General features: G+C 37.8%; 1 protein-coding gene across 4 annotated transcripts in view; it reads left to right on the top strand.

Annotated features, from left to right (window-relative positions):
- PXDC1 (PX domain containing 1) overlaps positions 1–20,608 on the top strand; it is a 123,071-nt gene that overhangs the window by 7,707 nt on the left and 94,756 nt on the right. For all 4 annotated transcript variants that reach the window (XM_021389206.1, XM_021389207.1, XM_021389208.1 and 1 more), the window contains one exon: positions 423–559. In XM_021389206.1, the coding sequence (XP_021244881.1) occupies positions 465–559 (95 nt within the window). In that variant the 5' untranslated portion in view covers positions 423–464. The remainder of the gene's footprint in view (positions 1–422; positions 560–20,608) is intronic.

Genomic DNA, 20,608 nt, shown 5'->3' on the forward strand with positions numbered 1-20,608 from the left:
TGTGGGTATATAATACACTTTCAAAATGTTCAGTTGCTTGACTGTGTGCAATCTTTTTTTTCCTCATGACCCGTCCCAAATTCAGTGCAGAGAATTGATAGTGCTTTGTTAGACTTGGCTTGTTTAATGAGTGTTGAGTGTATAGACAAAAAGCAACGAAATTAAGGTTACCAGGGTAACTTTAATTTTGGCAGTTCCTAATTTTTTATTTCTAGTCTTAGCAAACTTAATTAGCTGCTGGTTTGATTGCTTTCTAATATAGGGTATATTTCGTTTAGGGAGATATGTTGGGAATTTATCTGAACGTGGTGAAATAAATTACCAAAAAATCTATCAACTTTACCAGGATATGCTGTATGTTCTTAGTTCTCAGGCTGTGAGACCACGCAGCACGTTGTTACATGCATGTATTTCTTCTTTAGGTCCTGTGACATCTAGACCCTCTGACCAGCTTCACCTCTATCATGGCATCCTGGTATAGACGCTGCATTGGCAGTGTTGTGTTGATGACCAAACTCCACTGGAGCATGGAGCTGCCACAGACTGCATGGAGGGTCAGGTAAGTGTTTTGTTTATTCATAATGCTTTCTTGAATATGCTGTATCAAAGAACACAAATAACATGTGCAACCTTGATGGGTTTTTTGGTTGCTGTTTTAATCTAAAAATGATCACAAAATTGACAACTTATCCTTCCCTCTGTGCCAACTGGTGTTTTCTGTAGATGAACACATTCTTAGCCAGAGGTATAATGTTTATCTTTACAGGGACTTAAGCACATCAGTTTCCCATTGCTCTGAAACAAACACAGTCTTCTCAATCACATAGCAGGCTTTTTTCCCATTTTGTACAAAATGTGCTGAACATGCAGCGCTGTGTTTTTTAAGCTCATATTTTACTCCACATTTGTCACTTCACTGATAGTAGTTTTAACAATGTAATTAGAATTTTGTTGTTTTTAACAGCAGTATAAGAAAGCTAGCTTACTAGTAGTTGAACGTTCCTAACATAACAAAAATGAACTAACCAAAATTAGTTCCTTACAGCATAATAGTTATATTATGTAAATATAGTAGAATCACAGAATTGAGTTGCAAGGGACCCTTAAAGGCCCCCTAGTCCATCTCCCCTGCAATGAACAGGGACACCTACAGGGAGATCAGGTTGCTCAGAGCCCCAGTCAGCCTGACCTTGAGCATCTCCAGGGATGGGGCATCTGCCACCTCTCTGGGTTTGTCTTTTATCTACACTTATAATGAGAGTTGGAAATTCAACTGAAGAAACTTAGAAAACAAATTAATAAAATGTACATTTTTCAGATACAGCTCATATACAACAAAAGCATTTTATGTAGTAAACCCAACAGATTCAAATCAAATGAGATTCTTGAAAATCATGATTCTCCTCTCTGCTTTCTCATTGTTTAAAAAAAAAAAAAAACAGATTTTTCTTTATGGCAACAAGTACATTGAAGACAGTAGTGACTTTCCAAATGTTACTTTTTCATTATCACTTGTGTGTATTTTACCTTGTTTTTCTCTTTGCGCTGAGTAGCACTGTAATAATTTTATGATGAAAGCATGCATCTGGTATTTGAAATAAAATAATTATTTCCTCAACGTTAACTGTATTCAACAACCCTAGATTTAGTTCTGCCCTGCAGTTAAAATCAAACAGCTTGTCTAGCTCTTCTGAGAAGCTGCTTTTTTTTCCCCACATGAGTTTTTCACAAGCATAATCTATCTTTTACCTGAAAGTTTCTTAAGTCTTTTTCAGTCACTGAGGGTAATGTGAAAATACTGGTTGATAGTGCACTTGTGGGTTTCTTTTGAATTAGTCTACTATATTTATTTCTTAATTTCTAGAGTGGAGTTGAAAGATCAAACAAAAAATTGCAAAGCCGTCTCCATCCCTTTTGTGTTCTATTTGTGGTTAATTCATTAGAAGTAAGCAAATGAAAGAGAGGAAGAGATGAAAGCTGAAGATAATCCCTTGTGGTCCAACCCAAAAGCAACTAAAACGAGAAATTCAAGTGGATTTTCAGGCAGTACCTGTAATAGGTACGGCCCAGATGATAGGAAAATTTGCTCTTCTGTTTGTTTTGATGCAAGTAGTTGTGTAGATCTCTATTGTGGAACAATTAATTGTGGCGCACTCATTTATTTACTGCTTGCAAGCTTAATTATTTTAACAAGGAAGTTTTCTACAGGTAGCCTGAACATAAATAAAGTATGCCTTTCAAATAATTGTCTTCTACTTGGTTTGTGATGGAAGCAGTCTTGTTTGAATAAAGCAAGCAGAGACTGGTTGAAAGGTGTATCCAAAGGTTTTTTCCTCTTACGTTTTATTACAACCAATAACAAAAGAGCCACCTGAGATGCGCTCATTGAATTGCCAGGAGATGTGTGGTGGGGCTTCTTGGAGTGCTGAACATAAACTGGATCACAAAATTGTGATAATGTACAGCTTTATTTGCTTTCAATGCTCTGTTTGTAATATGTGTTTACTTGAACTATTTATTTATTTCAGTTATGTATTTATCTGCAATTGTAAGAGTTCACACAAAGACTTTGACCTTGAGTGTCCTCTCTTTTGAAGAAAACTTTAGAAAGCATTTAATGGTTTCCTATTATTCAGAAAATATCCTTCTCTTTTCCATTGATAAAGAAGACAGTGATCCTTGGTAGCCACCTGTCCATGAGTTGATATGACAAATATTCTAATGATAACTTTCCTACTATTTAAAGTACATTCTGTTTCTGTAGGTTTCTTTTAAGTATGTGAGTTTGGCTTTAAGGATGATTTTGTTTGTGGTACGTGGCCAATGTATATGTCTGTTAAACTGTTACACTATATCACAGTACACACCTACTGCTTAAGCAGAGAAACCACTTCCTGGCTTTTGATGTTGTGTGCTGTAATTTAAATAATTTACTTGGCAAAAATATTTGACAATGTGCCTACTTTACCCCACTGTATCTCCCTATAGCGAATCTGAATTTCCTGCTTTGAAGTCATTACTTCTCATGAGGGGAAAAAAAAATAGATGCATGTTTTAATTGGTTGGCGAAATTCTATCACAAAATAAAAATTGGGCTTGAATAGTCAAAGGCTTGATCACTTTTAGTGAACTAGCAGCTTTGCTGTTAGCTGCGGCGTATACTGACATGCTGATGATGTACCTTTCACATAAATGTGTCTATTTTTTTAATTAAATAGTCAGTTATCAAGCCTTCTCATAGTCAAAGCACATTCCGGTTATAACAAATTCAGGTAGCCAAGCTGCTCTTATGTTTGCATTGATGTATTTTGAAATAATTTGCCTCAATTTTGAGGTGTTTAAGAAGTATAATTGTACAAGGTTAAACATCTTGCATTGTTCTATTGTTCAAAAACAACTGTTGTAACAAGTGGATTACAGCAACCCAGGTTTAGTATAGGGTTATGTATGAGGCATGTTATCTGGTAAATGCTGAACACCTCTATTTTGGAAGTAAAAGTTGTATTTATGGAATGGGCCTCTGGAGCTGTCAATGGAACGGCGTTTCCAGTTATGGTAAGGTTAAGAACTTACTTGAATTTTTAATATCTAGTTCTGACTCGAGTATTGCTGTGCTATCTCTCCGGTAAAGCAAGTTTCAGGCTAACTCTTTTTCTTTCGAAAAACTTCCTTGGAAGGCCAAATGTACAACCTGTTGCTGTGTTCCTTCCCCCAAAGGCCCCAACTCCATTGCAGCACTGGCACAGCAAAGCCTGTTGTGACCTGCAGCCAGCTCAGTCCATATCAGGAGCTTAAGCTAAATTGCTGGTGGCAGAATGGCATACATACAACCTGCTGCACTGGCCGTGACTCTGAATGCGTGCTCTGTGCTGCTATGCACGGTTCTGGAGTGCCAAAGCAAGCAGCCTTGCTTTCTCTTCTTCCCCAGTAGTATCTCATTATGTCCAGATTATCGCTTGGTTGGGAAATACTGTAGGAGTTTGGGAAATGCTTCAGAGTTAATTGATATTTTAAAATTAAAACTTGAAGCTGTCATGGTTTTATGATTTTCGGTTATTGGTATTCCACATCATAACATCATGTAGTGGATGTACCTAGTTCTCAGAAGAGAAGGACTACTACAGTCCCCACGGTACTTTGCTCCTTTGTTACCATTTTCCAGCCGGAGGGAAAGGATAGAAGCTCGCAGTATAAAAACTTGCAGATCACGAGACCTCGTCCCTTTTTCCGCCATCTCTCGTCTTGGCAGCACCTCGCTCTCCAGCCGTCTTATCGTCGGTAGTAGAGTAAGGCCTACCTTGATTTTGGGACATTCTCTCTCTCTGTATTGGATTTATCAGCTTAAATTGTAATTATATTGTATTATAGTGTGTTGTTTTGCATTCCGATATCTTATTTGGTAAATTAGTTTGTTTCTCCTCAGATTGTTGCCGCTGTTCTTTGCTCTCAGGGCCATCTCCCTACCCTTTTCCCCTTTTCCCTTTTCCCGGGGCGTGGGCCCGTGGGTTCCCCGTCCCCTTTGTCACAGAACCGGGCCGAACGCCTGTAAACCGTTGACAGAAGCAAAGCCTTTAAACTAAAAGAGAGATGCTGTCAGGAGGCTGAGTTGTCTGAGAAAGTGAGCTAATAACCAAACGTAGACCAGCCATTTGCCTGGCGGTCTTGGTTTCTTTTTTTCCAGAAGATGGCAGCAAAGGAGCAACACAGTGATGACTTCCACTTCTTAAACAGTTTTTCAGTGTTCCTGTGACTGTAAACCTCAGTGAGGTCAGCCTACTCCTGCAGACATCCAGTTGAAAATGATGATTTCTGCCTATGTAATAGATGAATTAGAAGTCTTCATGCTTTTCAGTTTTGAAGAGTAGAGTTTATTTAGTAAAATCTGTTTCAAATTTATATTAAAAAGGTAGTTCCATTTGAAGGCTTAGTATTTTTGACTGTGGCATTAGATGTATGCGTACTTCATAAGTTAGTCTCCGAAGTTGCGCTCAGTTTTTTCAAATATTTGGCATTTTCTGTCTTTCAAGTTAAATAATGTTACATTTCAAGATAATACTCCTGTGGCCATTCTTTTCCTGTCAGGAAATAAAGCTGAAAGTATACAAAATACAGTGAAGCTTTTAATTCCTGTATTAATTCAAATACAAGAATGGTTCGTGCTTTCTGCTGACAGTGCGTGTGAGTTTATGGCTTCATTTCGCAGGGAATACTAGTAATACTAAGCAGTGTAACCAAATGTTATTGCTTTCTTTCAGTGATAATGTATAATTTTTATCATCTAAAAATTTATGGAGGTGAACTGTGTTACTGACTGATTATATGGTAACTGCCTAATATTTTCAAGGAAGTGTGTGGCCATAACTCTGTTCAAGTTACAGCAGAAGCAGTTAGCAAGAAACCATGGAGATAGGGCAGTCTTACCTCTTCAGCTGGTGAGTTTTATCTGCTAGTTCTTGTAAAGAAGGGAACATTATAGTGGCACGTGTGATTAATCAGCTACTGATATTCAGTGTTCAGAAGCTAACTATGAAGAATGAAACTGATTATTGACAGGACTGATTTATTGACAGTCTTGACTGTTTCATTAAATCAGAAGTGTTATGGTGTGGAGGACCTTTATGGAACCATGAAACTGAAGAACACTCATAATCCATTCTGATCCAAAAATATAGAAAGACTTTGCTTTTGATGGGTTTAAGTTGCCCACTGTTTCAAACATGACTTATTTACATCTGAAAAATGAAAAACCATCCATATTATACTTTCAGGTTCCTTTGGATTCTTGTTCCTTAGCCTTAGAAGATGTCCTAGTCACAGAGTACTTTTTTCCTCCTTAAGGAGAAGGAGAAACTATGGGTAGTTTGCACTACAGAAACTGCATATGATAGGCATTGCCTGCAACCTTTGTCAGCATTCTGAAATTTGTATTTAAAGCTGTCACTTGTGTTAGAAACAGGCAGCTGGGCTTAAACTTTATAAAGATTAATTGAAATAGCTAGAAAACCGAAATAGCTCTACTCTTGTACAAAGCATTTAATCCACCAACAGAGGAAGGTTGATTTGTTATGTCACTGTGAAAGACGTCCTTTAAATGCGTAAAAGTACAGTTTTAATTCTGATTTCAATGAACAGAAGTGGTAACAAAGAATGTTTTCCCAGTCTGTTAATCAGCACATTATATACATTTGAACTACTGTGCTTGTACTGGATTCACTAAGATATTACTGAAATCAACTTCTGCGTTTTTGGTCTGTTTCATAGCTCTAAAAATCTGTCCATATTTTAAGAGTTGAGAATCTAGATCTCTCACAGTGTTTTTCTGTGATAGTCTTTTCCCTTGAGAGAACACAAATATTTAGGGAAGGGGAGGGGAAAATTAATACAAAGAGTTATTCAGTGTGGTACTGCTTGCCTTTCAGAGTTGGCTTTCATCTTGAAGCCCACTGTTTAAATCCCAGTTTTTTTCCCTATAGACCCTTGGTTCTACTGAGATCATTGTTTTAGCTCTCATGTCTTGTATGCATCAAACACTTCAGCAGCTCCTCTAAATGCTTTAGTACCCTCATGCAAATGAAGGGCTTTTATTCGTTAAGCAATGTAAGCTTTATTTCTCTGCTGCAAGAAAGTATTAAGCTACATGCATAATTGAGGATTAACCCCCCTTTTTGCATCTTTCTTATTTTGAATCTTGTTACGTGAAATAACAGCCATATGATTCAGTCTTTCTTTAGAATTAGCAGGGATGCTTCTAAAATACTTTGTTTTCAAGATGGCAGGACTTCAGTTATCTTCACAAATGTGTCCTGAAAATAGCTGTGTTTTCATTAGAATGTTTAAAGAATGACTAACCCGGTTTATTACTTATAAAATGTGAATGCAGTGCTTGTATTTAGAATTAGTATTTACTTAGTAGTTAATTTTTTACAGGTATGATTTGAGAGGGAATTGTTTCCTTTTGCTGAGTGTTGATCAATAATCTGGGTAGAGATGTAAGCACCTTTCAAACCTCCTACAGTTGACTTCCACAGGATGTGGATTTTAAAGTTGTTCTCTACTTGCATGTCTCCCTGTAAAAGTATTGTGTGCTAAAGATGTGATGTGTGCATGATAGACAAATTTGTGAACAAGCAGCACTTCATCTATTTCTGAGCTTTGAGTAATTTTAAATGCTTGAGGTGTAGACTTAAATGTTTTTGAGGTATTACAAGGGTGGTGTGGGGAAGAACCTGGCAAATGAAAGAATTTGGATCAGCAAGTCTATGATCTGTAAATGTTTTTACAGTTTTGTTTCCTAGGAATCTTTTCTTTGTTTAAAAGCACGTATGTAATCCTGACATGGATTATTTTTTCTGTTTGAATAAATTCCTCTTGCGGGCTTGAAAATGTAACAAGTCATGCCATGGAGAGGGTAGAATCTGTCTTTTTCATGCAGACAGAACACTTCTAGAAAACATAAGTAGACAATCCAATCAGCAAATACAGCGATCCAATATGGTTGTGTTACATTATGCAGTATTGACTTGCTAGTAAATTACATCAACACAGGAAACTGTCGTTCTGGGAACATAGATTAGTAGTTGGAAGGTAACAAAATAACTGAATTACTTGCTGCTAGACAGATCTGATAGGAAACTTCATGCTCTCTTCCCTCCTTTAGTGACAGATTTCCTATTTAACTAATAACCTCAAATGCTTGTGATAAAAAAAACATCAAAAACCTAAAATAATACAGTTGCTGAGTAACTTAATTTCTTCAGACCACTTAAACAGGAACATAGATGCTGCTTTTCCAGCTATGACAAGGTTCATTTCCTTTCTGTCAGGAAGTGTTTTTAGAGTTAGCTGGGCAGAGATGCGTGGGAATACATGTGGACATCAAAGCCCTTCTGTGCCATCACTGTGAGCGCAAAACAAGGCTCAAGGCCTTTCTGATACAGCATATATGGATTGAAACAAGTGGATTACAGGTGTCCTTTTCTTGTCATCACTTAGATAAACTGCTTAAGGAAAAAAATAACTGTACAGTCAGATGTTGAATGCTGTTTAAGAGCACTTCTTTTGTGTGGTGGAAAGGATCTTCCAAATTTTGAACTTAGATGATTTCTCTGGCATTTATGGATAGTCTTTAAGAATGTGTTTGAGTTGCTTGCCTGAATGCCTGAATGTGGGTGTACTTAAGAAAATCCTGGCTTAAGATCTGCATTCAGAAGACACCTATGGCAATCTAAAGGTATTACAAAGGCAAGGACAACTTGCATCCCTAGTGCATTAACTGAGAAAGACCTTTGGTAGTTCGGAGGGGCGTGGACTTCAACCAGTTCACCATTTCTAGTTCTATGCTGGTACGTAATTGGCTAAAGAGAATGGGAATGCGTCTGCAAAACTTTTTAAATCAACTTGCATGTTTTTGTGTATTTCATGTTTTTTTTTAATATAATAGATTGTTTGTCCATCTTGGCTATATTCCATTTCATTTTCTGGTAAGCTCCTACTTTAGTGTTCTGTTTTAAAGTTTATTGTTGGAATATTGAAAGGCCCAGCCTTTCTCTGAGTAATGCTCTGGGTTTTCTTCTGTCTTGGTCAAGTTATTTGTTTACATAGACTTTATATTACCATGGTTATATGAAGTCTATCATCATGCCAAAATAAAGGCACTTGTATTAGAAATCACGCATTTAAACAGAACGTACTTTCCACCACTGTCTGCTTGGAACTTTTGAATCTGCTCTATCTTGTAGGCACTTGCATAGTGAAGCCTTTCTTCTTTTTTGAACTAAGCATTTTACGGGTTTAGAAAACAAATTTAACCGAATGAATAGAATAGGAATGTGCTATGTTGCATTAATAGCCTTCCGAAATCTGCGGCTTAGTGTGTGTTGTAAGTGGGTGGGCAGGACAGTGGGAAGATGCTTAGCAGCCTCTGACAATATTGAAGTAAATAAGCATGCAAAGAACTCATCCTATAGCATAATGAATAGGATATAGCCACTACCACCTACATTGGGAAAATTAACTTTTAAACAAGTTTAAGGAATGAAATGCTCTTGCAGTGGTTTGGCAGGAATATGGTGCACTGACACTTGGGTGATGTGGGTGGTGCTCCATCTTGCAGTGTTGGAACCCCAGGTGTAACACATGGCAGCATAGAAGGGTGGGCAGATGTCTGGCAGGAAATGTAAGTGTGAAGGGACTGATAGACATTGCGTGCTACTGGCACAGATGGCTTTCAATCTACGTGGTAGCAAGTGTGCCATGTGTACTTTATTCAGTACTCTTAGCTTAGGGAGAAAGCATCTGACAGAGGCTTCAGAAGTTAAAAGACAGTGGTATCTAAAGAAGAGATAACTGATGACATCTGGGAGGTTCACTAGATGCTGACCAAGCACTGTTGATGACGTTCAGGTGCAGATGTAGAGCAAGTGGCCAGAAACATGCTCAGTAAATTAAACTATTGCCCAAAATGAATGAAACAAATTCGTTTTTTATTTTAACGTTTATTATCTAGAAGGATTGCAATTCAGAGTAATTTCTTTCTGTTATTGTTCTCCCCCTGAGTCGCAATGTTATCTTCAGCAAATATATGTAATGAATTCTGGGAAGCTGCTTATTACCTGTGAAGATGTAGTTAGTTATCTAGATATCAAGCTTTTGACAACTGCTCCTGAAAATGTTGTCAGCCTCTTCCTGTTTGCTTCTCTATTGACAACTGGGACTAAATATTAGAAATGAAACAGCAACAACGAAACTGTGCTCTACATAATGCTGACAAATTAGATGCATGTGTAATTAGTACAGAATGTTGTATCCCCTGCATTAATTCTTAAAAGATAACACTAATAAAACTGGAGTTCGAGAGTTACATGTGATAATGTTGTCTTAAAATGCTGTCTTGAGAGTTATTGCTATACCCCAGTTGGTGTCAGTGCTTCAGTTCTTAACATCTCTTCACTTTTGTTTAACTCAAAATTATTTATTTTGTGTGTTTTTCTCCAAAAAATGAAAATAGATTTGTGTTCTTGGGGTTGGACCGGATGTCTTCCTGAGCTCCCTTCCAACCTCAGCTGTTCTCTGATTCTGCAGTTCTTTCATTTTCTCAGTTCATGGTTTCTTTCCATTTAGGTGCATTTCAGAATCGTGGTACATTAAAAAAAAAAAATGAAGGTAAATATCGCAAATTAGAAGTTGTTAGTGGCAATGCAGATGAAAGAAGAGGGTAGTTATTTAAGAATGTAATTCACAATGTCTTTATTATTGAAAGCCGTTTTTTATCTTTGTATCTGTGACCTAGATGTTGTACTTCTGTCTTTCCAGAAAATTCTTTGTGTGCTTTCTTCATTAAGTTACAGTAACATTCCCTTAATGTTATTTCCTTTTGCTTCTTGACAATTTCCTGTTCTGTTGCATTTTCCTGTTCTGAGGAAAGGTTTTGTGTTTTTATTATTGTTTATCTGTGTCACTGGGAAGGCTGAAAGCACACTGAACTTCTGGAGAAAAAAAAAAGATCAAAGCTAGGATTGGAAATGATTCTGGCTAGTTTATCTTGATTAAACTTACAGTGGAAGTAGGTCTTTAATGAAACAGACCATAACCTTTAACTGCCCAGACTGTTATGTAAGACCATGCTTCATTAGCATCAAGATCATGTGAAAGATGAACTGCAAATTTGAGGATGTGCTGTTAATGTTAATTCACTGATTTTTCTTTTGAATTTCACCCTCCTCACCCACAACCTTGTGTTCCTATAGAAGATACTACATCCTTCATGTTTGCTTTCTCTTTGTTGGTAGGTGAGAAACCTGTGAAATCTGTTCTTTTTACTCTATTATTCAAGTGGCAGCACTTGCAGAAGCACACTAGTAAAAGGCCTTGCAGATGTCCACTCTGTTCGTGATGTTGGTAAGTGTAAATAATCCCTCTGTCAGACAAATTCTGTATGTTTACTGGCTTTCTTTAAGAAAAAAAAAAACAGCCCACTTTGAGATATGTACTTCTTCCCATTAATAAAAGCAAGTCAAGCTTTTAAATATATGCCTGTAGGGAGCTTGGCTCTCTGAAGGCCTTTTTATTTAAAGGAATTGCTTTCTGTCCCCTCTTTACAGTTCTTCCTGTACATAACTGCTACATTAACTATTCTGGAAAATGTATGGAGCAGTTGTGACAAATACAAAAAGATGACAGTATCTGTGTATGCAAAGGAACTAGGACAAATGATAGTGACTTGTATATTTATGTATTCATTCAGTGACTGTGTCTCTTAATTTCCCCTAGTAGATATGTATGATACTGTTTCTTCACACAGTTTTGTTTGCTTGTAGTTTTGGTTCCAACCTACCACCTCTGCCAGTTGGGGAAATGAACACATTTCTGTTGCTGCTAAAACATCTCATTTTGCAGTATTGTCAGAGCATGTCATGTGATGAAGAGGAACATTAACTAGTCTTAGTAAAGCTGAAGTACATGTTGAAAGTGTGTACTTGTCTTGTATGTCCTATTATATGAATAGGAAGAAACAGTAGTTGGAGAATTTGATGAGGGAAATGGTAGTGGTGGATTCCACAGAAAATAGAGCAGAGCACTAGTAACCGATTTCTTCATGCATTATTGTAGTAGGCACAAGATGTTACACTTCCTTTTCTATCAGATAAGCTTTAGTTAAAGGATAGAGCTAAGCATAACAGAAGACTCACGTTTGAAGTACTGTACTACAAAAAATCTATTTCTTAAAATAAACCATTCTATAATATGGCATAGTATTTTGTCTATTTTTTTACAGTATGCTTTTTCATTTATTTGTGCTCTGAGTTTAACACGGACATTGGCATCTACATCATTACTGAAAAAGAATGTAGTGAAATCTGAAGTGGCAACTCTTCATCAAAATTCAGAATTGCAATGAAATTTAATTTAAAATATATCTCTGCACATATCAGTATCTGTAGGTATGCATAAAGAACTCCAGAACTCAACTGTGTATCAATGTGGGCCATTTACAACAGGTAGAATGTTTTTACTTTAAGGCTTTTGTCATATTGAAAGCTCAAAATGACCTGGAAGAAGAGAGGTAAATTTACATGAGATATCTGCATTACATAGTGACTGTGAAGTCAGATAGCTGCCTCTGATGGCACAGAATCTGACAAGTTCACGTTTTTGATAGTTTTGCTGCCAAAGCCTGTAACAGAATTTCCTGAAAATTGTGTTCCTGTTGATAATACAGATAGGGATGTAAAGAGTTCTGTGCTGCTTTAATAAGAATGTATGGGAAAATATTTACTCTCTTCTATAAATCATAACTTGAAAGCCCAAGTTTTTCTGTACTTATGCAGTAAAAAAATTTCTCATATACCCAATTGCTCAATTACATTTTTTGTTAGGTATGACAGGAGAAAGAGGTTGTCTCTGTGTAAACATACTCTTAAGAAAGCGAACAGTCTTTTTGTTGGTCCATTCACATAAATAGCACCACTGCCTGAGAACCACAACTTTGTATATAGAGAACCCATAAATATTTACAGCAACCAGGTTTTTAAACTGGTATGGTATATTTACTACATCAAGTAATTATATTTAGTCTACTTTGTTTCTTGCTTAATCTGACATCTCTGTAGTTCTACTTCTATAGTGAGAAATGATGGGCATTGCCGCAAGACATCTTAATTTCACATAAGGCACTTAAATGTGTGGGCAGATTCACTCCCATAGGGTTACTTACTGCCTGCCTGCAGTTAACTTTACAGAGGAAGTGTAGTTGGCTAACGTTGTGTAGGATGAGTCCTACTGTAGATGATTTGGTCTTGATTCCTATCTCATAGCACTGTTAGTAGCTTTTGCCAAAGTGGAGAGATCCTCAATATTGGGGTGGGGGGGTAAGGAAGGAGTGTGGAGGACGCTTAAATTGAAAGCAGCTTACGTTACAGATAGATAAATTATGAAATCTGCTTGATGTTAGGTAACAAATGCTGAGACTAACCGCCGTGTCTCAGTCTGGATTCTCTTACAATCTGTATTCTAGTGTTCTAGTTTGACCTAGTACAAGGGGAATGCTCAAACCCAAGGTTTAGATCCTAGATTTGGTATTTGCATAGTCTAAAAGATGAGAGGTTTTGATTAGGACCAAACAATAGTTGCACTGACTCTGGGCATGATTTAGACTAATAGTAAGTATGTAGCAGGCTTTACAGTTCAATGTAGAATGAGTTCTTTACAATATTTATGATATGATTAAATTCTTTATTTTGAGATTTGCCCCTTTTTTGTAAGGCAAAATTGAGAGAAGGGAATGACTTCTCCTGTGTAACTAGCAATGAGACTAGAGGGAATGGCGCTAAGTTACGCTGGGGGGGGTTCAAGTTGGATATTAGGAAAAATTTATTGTCTGAAAGGGTGGTCAGGTGCTGGAATGGGCTGCCCAAGGGAGTGATTGAGTCACTGTTCCTAGAGGTGTTCAGGAAACATTTACATGTTGTACTGAAGGACATGGTTTAGTGGGGGAATATTGGTGGTAGGTAGACAGTTTGACTGAAGAATGTTGGAGGACTTTTCCAACCTTGGTGATTCTGTGACAAGTGTGAAGTCAGAACTATATATTCCAACCAGTCTGCAGTGTTCACTATGTTGAGCTGCAATTATGTGCAGATACACAAGCTGTACACAAGTGTGTATCAGTGCTGTGTGTGGTTGCATACTGGAGCAATTGTATTTTGTCTTTGTAGAGGCATACATGCCCTGTTAAGACAAAAAAGCAAATCAGCAGACTTGTGTTTGTAGGAAGCTGTATTTCTGATGTCTGAGAAGTTTTAACTACAAGGAATGGATATATCCAGAGGTAACCAACTGAAACCAAAATAGAAATCTTGCTGAAAAAGTGGCGCAAACTCCACTTGCTTATTCCAGTGGTAGGCAAAAGATCTGGTGAAAGGTATCACGTCTCATTCTACATGAAAATATTTTAAGTCTAGAAACTCTCGCTTGGGAAGAGAGCACACTATAACTGAGATCGCTGGGCCAAGAGTTAGGAGAGCTGTATTCTGGTCTAGCTGTGTCACTGGACAGAGCCTTGCAGTCTTGTTAGTGATTACTCATCCTCTGACCTAGTGTTTGGCAGTTGTGGAAGCAGGAGACTGACTGCTTGTGTTTGTGCAATGCTCACTGCTGGTAGCAATGACTGATACACTTTCAATTTCTTACAGAATTCAGAAGACAAGCGTGGATCTTCTCGCATACACTAACATTGTACTGTTGAGGCATTTGGCTGTAGTTCTTGCTGCTGTTCTTCCCCTGACAAACAACTTATCTGAAAACTCATTAAGAAATATCACCTGTGTTCAGGAACCTCATTAACCAGTTCCCAGCCCACCTTTACACTCAAATTGCTAACATTAGGTTAAATGAACTTCCACCAGAGCATCCAGGTAAATAAAGAAGCTGTTGGCATTGTCAGACTTGTGTGCTGAAAGTCAAGGGTGATCTGGAAGAAGAGGAGAAAATGGTCCTTATGTGGCAATTAGAAGCACTGGTAAACATACTCAAATCAGATTGTTAGATGGTTGTCCTGACAATCTGTGTACGTGTTGTGGTACAGGTTGTAACTCCAACTTGATGTAAGGAGCATGGAGACTTGTGTTGCACAAAGAGTGAATGTGTTGGTTTTTCATTCTGGTTACATCTTCCTGATATATTTTACTTAATTACAAATAACTAGTTTGATGCTTGAAGGCAGAATCTGTTGAAATTTGCCAAAGCTGACACTGAACCCTAAAGGTGGTTTCTGTGCTGAAGTATCTCATTTTCAATATGGATCTCTGTATAAAACAGTCAATTATTTGAGAAAATCCGTTGATGCAGTAATGCTCATGATGCGATTAAAAAAAAAATCATTAAATTGTTTCTTGGCTATTTTTTTAAACAAAATGTACCTGTTGTAAGCTGGCCCAAGTCAAAGGAAAAAATAAAAATGATTGAAATATGACATCAAATAAGCTTGACTTGAAAGTTCAGTGGCTAAAGGAAGATCAGCTGAGAGGAAGTAAGTATTTTCTAACTTTAGACTGTTAGAGGACTGGTTTTATTCTGATGTTCTTTGACTATTGTGGTTTTGTGGAGTCTCTTATTAGCTATGAATGCTATTCAGGAAGTGTGACTTGCTAAAAATAATAACATTAACATCACAACTTCCTACTAGGTACAAGCAAATAGTGATTGAATTGTGCTTACCCTGTTCTCTTAAGCACAATTATAAAGAATCCACTAGCTCAACAAGATTAAAAAAAAATTTCTTTTCACGGAAGTTTCATTTTCCTTGATTGGAAGGAAAATGTAAGTAAAAGGAGATAGCAGAAGGCATCCTAATTAAAGAAATAAAGAGATTAAAGTTTATTTCTATTTTTTTCTGAAAAGAAGATGCTTTTTCTGTTAGAAACTGATAGACATCACAGACCATACATTCCTGTCGTACAGTCAGAGCAGAAAAGGTTGGAAACATGCATCAGACACAAATGCTTGGTTCCTCTTCATATGGATGTGTAACAGTTGAACATTGCAGCTGAGGACATACATAATTACTAACAAGAAATACTTTCTAACATTTTCTAAGTCAGTCGAAATGCTGCAATATTTGAATGGTTCTTTAGTGTTAAATTACTTGAATGGTAAGTACTTGTTTTAATGACAGCTGTGCTTTACTCAAGTATTTCAGCAGCTTTTCACTGACTTTGCATTGGGGAAATATCTTGATCCTTGCTGATGTTAGACCCAGAGGACATTGATTTTGCATGTTCATTGTTTAATAGCATTTAGTAGCAGCAAAAGATATGAACTGCAGAAATGATGTAGATGTGTGGAATTTAATTAGCTGAACTGGAATTCAGCCAAAATTCAAATCAACAGTCCCAATCTTGCAAAAAGCACAAGGGGACTTCTAATAGTTGTTAAGTGGGCTGAGCTTTAGTTTTAATGTCACCTTGACAATTGTGGTGTAAGCGATCTAGTGCCTACTTTTCTAGGGAATTTTTTTCAGTAATGTTATGAAGGGTGGTCTATACCACTTACCAAATTACTAGAGATTACTTTTGACAGTGTTCTGTCTGTTTTTTGTATCATTCATATAAGCATTAAGCTCAACACTGGCATTTGAGAGCAGGCGAGAGTATAGCTTGGAGCAGCAGAGCTGCAGGCAAAGCATGGTGCAGTTGCATGCTCACTGGAATTTTTAATGTGCTGATTTTTTCATTTTTTCCCCCTGTTGTTTGTTCAGATTGTACAGTAGGCTAAATAAATCAAGAATTGATTGTGAATATGTAATAAGTGCTTTATTTCTTATTTTATAATATATTTATTAGCCTATTGTAAGTTTGCAGAAATATTCAGCATTAGTTTACTGAAAAGAGTGCTGATAGTAATTCTTGTACATACAAGGTATGATTTATAGAGCCAAATCTGTTCTTTATAGTAGCTTCAGGCACTGCAGTTATTCTGCTGTAAAGTGAAGTATTTTGGTATGTCTTTCTGAGTGTTTTTCTTAGTAAGAATGTGACACATGGTCCATCAGAAATGCTTCTTTGCACTGTAGAAAGGGAATGAAATTTAGGTACAGAAAGTAGTAGTCTTAACATGTTTCTCATTTGCAGTATAAGGCATCTTGGAATCCTAGCCAAGCCCACGCACCCTGATCACTCAGGAATAGCTATTATGGAAGACTGATGTGTCTATCATATAAAACTATCAGTTACTAATATTAAATATTTTTAATTAGTAAAGTGTTGCTAGTTCAATTTTCATGTATATTACAAATTTTCTTAGTCATCTTCTGGTTCCAAGAACAATTTTTCTAGGAATTTCAAAGAATGCTTTTTTTCTATGTAAACCAATAAATGTAAGCTATGTGTGTACTCTTTTGAGTGTGAATGTGATTACAAGGAGAAACTGAGGAATGTTTTCTGTGGAACTGCTGTAACACTGTTAAATGAATTATTCTTTCTATCTCTCTAACAAATTGTCCCTTGCATTCCCTTTCCTTCTATTTCCCTTGCCTGTCAGGAAAGATGTTTCGTGGAGCTTTTGTTCCACAGTGTGCAGTCTCAGCATAGGCCAAGGGATTGTAACAGAGTTGACAAAGGACTCTTTGTCTTGTTACATTGAGCTGAAAGTTCTACCGCTATAAATAATGCATATTTTAATTGGAAACTGCACAGGGAAATATCTGTTTCTACAGACTTGCTGGTATCAGTGCAATCCGTTATGGGCAGATTCTGTTTATGTGCTGAACATTCAACTCATTCCCCAAATTTGTGGTTGATTGTTTTTTATTAGTACTACCTGTGCTAGAGTTCTTTTATATAAATCGAGACAAATGTCCTATTTAGCTAACCATCTGGGAGTTTCTGTCGCCATATATTACAGAAGTTGCCTAAGACACTTTGCTAGGCAATTACAAGACTGGGTTCCCACTGATATTAAGAGTTCCATTTTCCTTGATCAAGTATTAATAGGATCATGCATGGTACCTAATGAAAATACGTATAACTATTAGTAGGGATTGAGTTATACAACAGATAATAAACATATTCATTTCTTGCCAGATTTCCCTGGGATTAATCACACTGTCTGGCCACAGGTTTAGGCTTGTATGCACAATTACTGTGATGAGCCTCATACATGGCTAGAACATGAAGCTGAAACACTAATCACGTCCCAGAGGATTAATGCAACTTTTTGTACCACTTTAATTAAACTGATTTAAAACCACACCTTAGGGCCTATTTTAAACAACATTCTACCAACTTTGGTAAAGATGTTTTACCACCTAAGTGGTGCATAATTTTTTGAATGCAAGTCCATGGGAAGGCTATTAGATAGCTTTGGGCTAGTATGATTTTTGTTTCCATTTGGATCATTCCTATGTACATGTTTTTGCCAATCTTATCACAGAATCCTTAGAGTTGGAAGGGACCTCTGAAGGCCATCTAGTCTAACTCCCCTGCAATGCACAGGGACACCACAGCTACATCAGGTTGCCCAGGGCCTTACCCAGCCTCGCCTTGAAAGTGTCCGGGGACGGGGCATCAGCCACATCACTGGGAAACCTGTTCCAGTGCCTCAACCAACCCTCACTGTAAAAGATTTTTTTCCTTATATCTAACCTAAAACTACCCTCCCTGAGCTTAAAACCATTTCTCCTTGTTCTGTCACCACAGATGCTACTAAAGAGTCTATCCTCTTCTTTCCTGTAGCTCCTCTTTAGATATTGAAGGGCCACTTGTTTTAAACTGATTTAATGGTGTCAAGAGGAATTTAACATTTTTCCTGTTTCGTATTTCATGTATATGTGTATTAGAACAGTGGATAATACTTCCTTCTCCCTCTCCAATTAGCCTGTCTGTAGAAAACCTCAGATTAGTGTGGTCCACATTATTACTCGGTTGCCAATGTTGTTTTAATGCTATCCAGTTTCAGCAGTCCCAATCTCCTGCTGTTTGTAGACAAGCCTGAGAAAAACAAACCTAGATTGTTCCGAAGGATAATAATTTAGGATTAAAATAGGGCTTAAATCTATAGAACTCCAAAGCGACATGGAGTCCTTCTAAAAGTGACTGAAGGTTGGATCCAGAAAATGTTGTAGAACATCAGACCCCAAGCTTTGAGTGTCTAAAGCAACCTGGTGTCTTGGCATGAGTATATACTGAACTACAGGTGAGTGTCTCAGAGTCCGGAAGATATTGATGCTCTGAGCAGGGAGCCTTCAAGGTAAGAGGCAAGGCTGAATGTAGGATTGAGTTTTGCCCCTAATCTTCAGATTTACATGCTTCCTTCTAGTCAGAATTCACTTCTTTATAGAATCATTTGAGTTGGAAGGGACCTTTAAAGGCCATCTAGTCCAAGTGCTCCACAATGAACAGGGCCACCTACAGCTACATCACATTGCTCAGGGTCCTGTCCAACCTGACCTTGAGTGTGTCCAGGAATGGAGCATCCACCACCTCTCTGGGCCACCTGTCTCAGTCTACCTCTTTGTTTGATGGCTAGAGTTTGCTCTGACTGAAAAAATAATAACTTATAGATACTAATGTTTAGATATTGTTGGCAGTTTGGGTCACTTTTTTGCATGGAAGGACAGAGTTTTGTATTATGTGTTTCCTATGAGAATACAAACGATGAAAACCTTTTGGAAATGGGTCTAATTAAGTGTTCCCGTGAAAGTGTTATTTATGCATGAAATACGAGGATGGCTCCGCGCCCACTGAGTAATACCCAGTGAGCACTGGCAAGGCACTGTAGCCCAGGGAAGCTCTCTGTGTTCCTGTCCAGGTACATTCAGAGGTATGCCTGTAATCTCTTGCTGGAAGTGCTGACTGCATCTAATCCTTGTTCACTTGCTCTGCTCTGAATTGTACTGGTTAACTCCTGTTAGGAGCTGAGGAATTTTGCTCTTTATAGGTGGGGCTCAGAGCCTTGTCTGTTCAAGCCTTACAGGAGAACGGAGTGCATTGCTGTAATTATTAGTAATTTCTGTCCTCAGGGAAAGAAATCTGTAGCTCTCCTCTTCTGCGTCGTGGGGAATACTTTGACTAGCATTTTATTGCTTCCTGCCAGCGTGGGTCGGCAAGAGATTGGGGCTTCTTGTCCTGGCTGTGTCCCCACTAGCCCTGCCTCTGGGGTTATGTATGTGAGCAGCTGTCCAGAATGAGATTACTCAGGGGTTTGACACTGACTCACTTGCTTTGAGACAGTCTCTTTGGCCCTCCTTCTCTTTGGCTCTCCTTGTATTCTAGGAGTGGGTGTGTCCAGTGTTAGTGTTACAGGATTAGAAAATGCTGTGCAATGGTAAATAGCTGTTCATTGTTGCTATTCTTTGTTCATATACAAATACAAGGAAATGGCAACCTAATATAAGCATTTTACATGCTCAGAAAACATTACTTCCGCAGCATTAGTATGACTGTCTCGAGATGTCTGTTGTCTGACTTTCGGAAATGATATCTTGATGATTGGAATGCTTTTTCTTCACAGGCCAACTGCTGTATAGAGATGCATCATCTCCATTCTCACATGACAGCTTTAATTCCTGTTTCCTTAACAGCAAGTGAGCAATGCAGCACACCTTTCACAGGATGCAGTTAAAGTTGTCTTAGTCATAGCTCAAGGAACAGGCAGATACAGGTCATTTAATAGAATGTCTCCTAATGAAGTAGACAAACGTGTCCTGTTGACTTGAGACACTTTTTTCCCCCCAAATACTTGCCTCTTAATGGATGCACACTGCATTGTCTTCCTTCTGTTGTATTTTCCTTCCTGTAGATAACAGATATGGTTAAATGCTGATATCAGACATGTTACTAAGATTGAAACCATGCACTGTGTCTGCAGGCATTTTATTCCCCACCCTTCTTAAAAAGATTATGTTGGTCAACACTGAATCTCCCTAACCTGATCTGGTGTTGATTCCCTTGGAGCCAGGTGTGTAATCCATCTTTACAAACTTTAGTAGCCAGAGAAGTTATCTGTTCTGTCTAAAATTAGGCACTTGGAATTGCTCTAGAGCCAGTGGAGTTAGTAGTTAATTCCTGGGTGTAATTAATCCTGCCTTGATGGGAGCATGAGGGGAGAAAGGTGG

The sequence above is a fragment of the Numida meleagris genome, chromosome 2, assembly GCF_002078875.1.
Source record: "Numida meleagris isolate 19003 breed g44 Domestic line chromosome 2, NumMel1.0, whole genome shotgun sequence".
In the NCBI taxonomy this organism is placed as follows: domain Eukaryota; kingdom Metazoa; phylum Chordata; class Aves; order Galliformes; family Numididae; genus Numida; species Numida meleagris.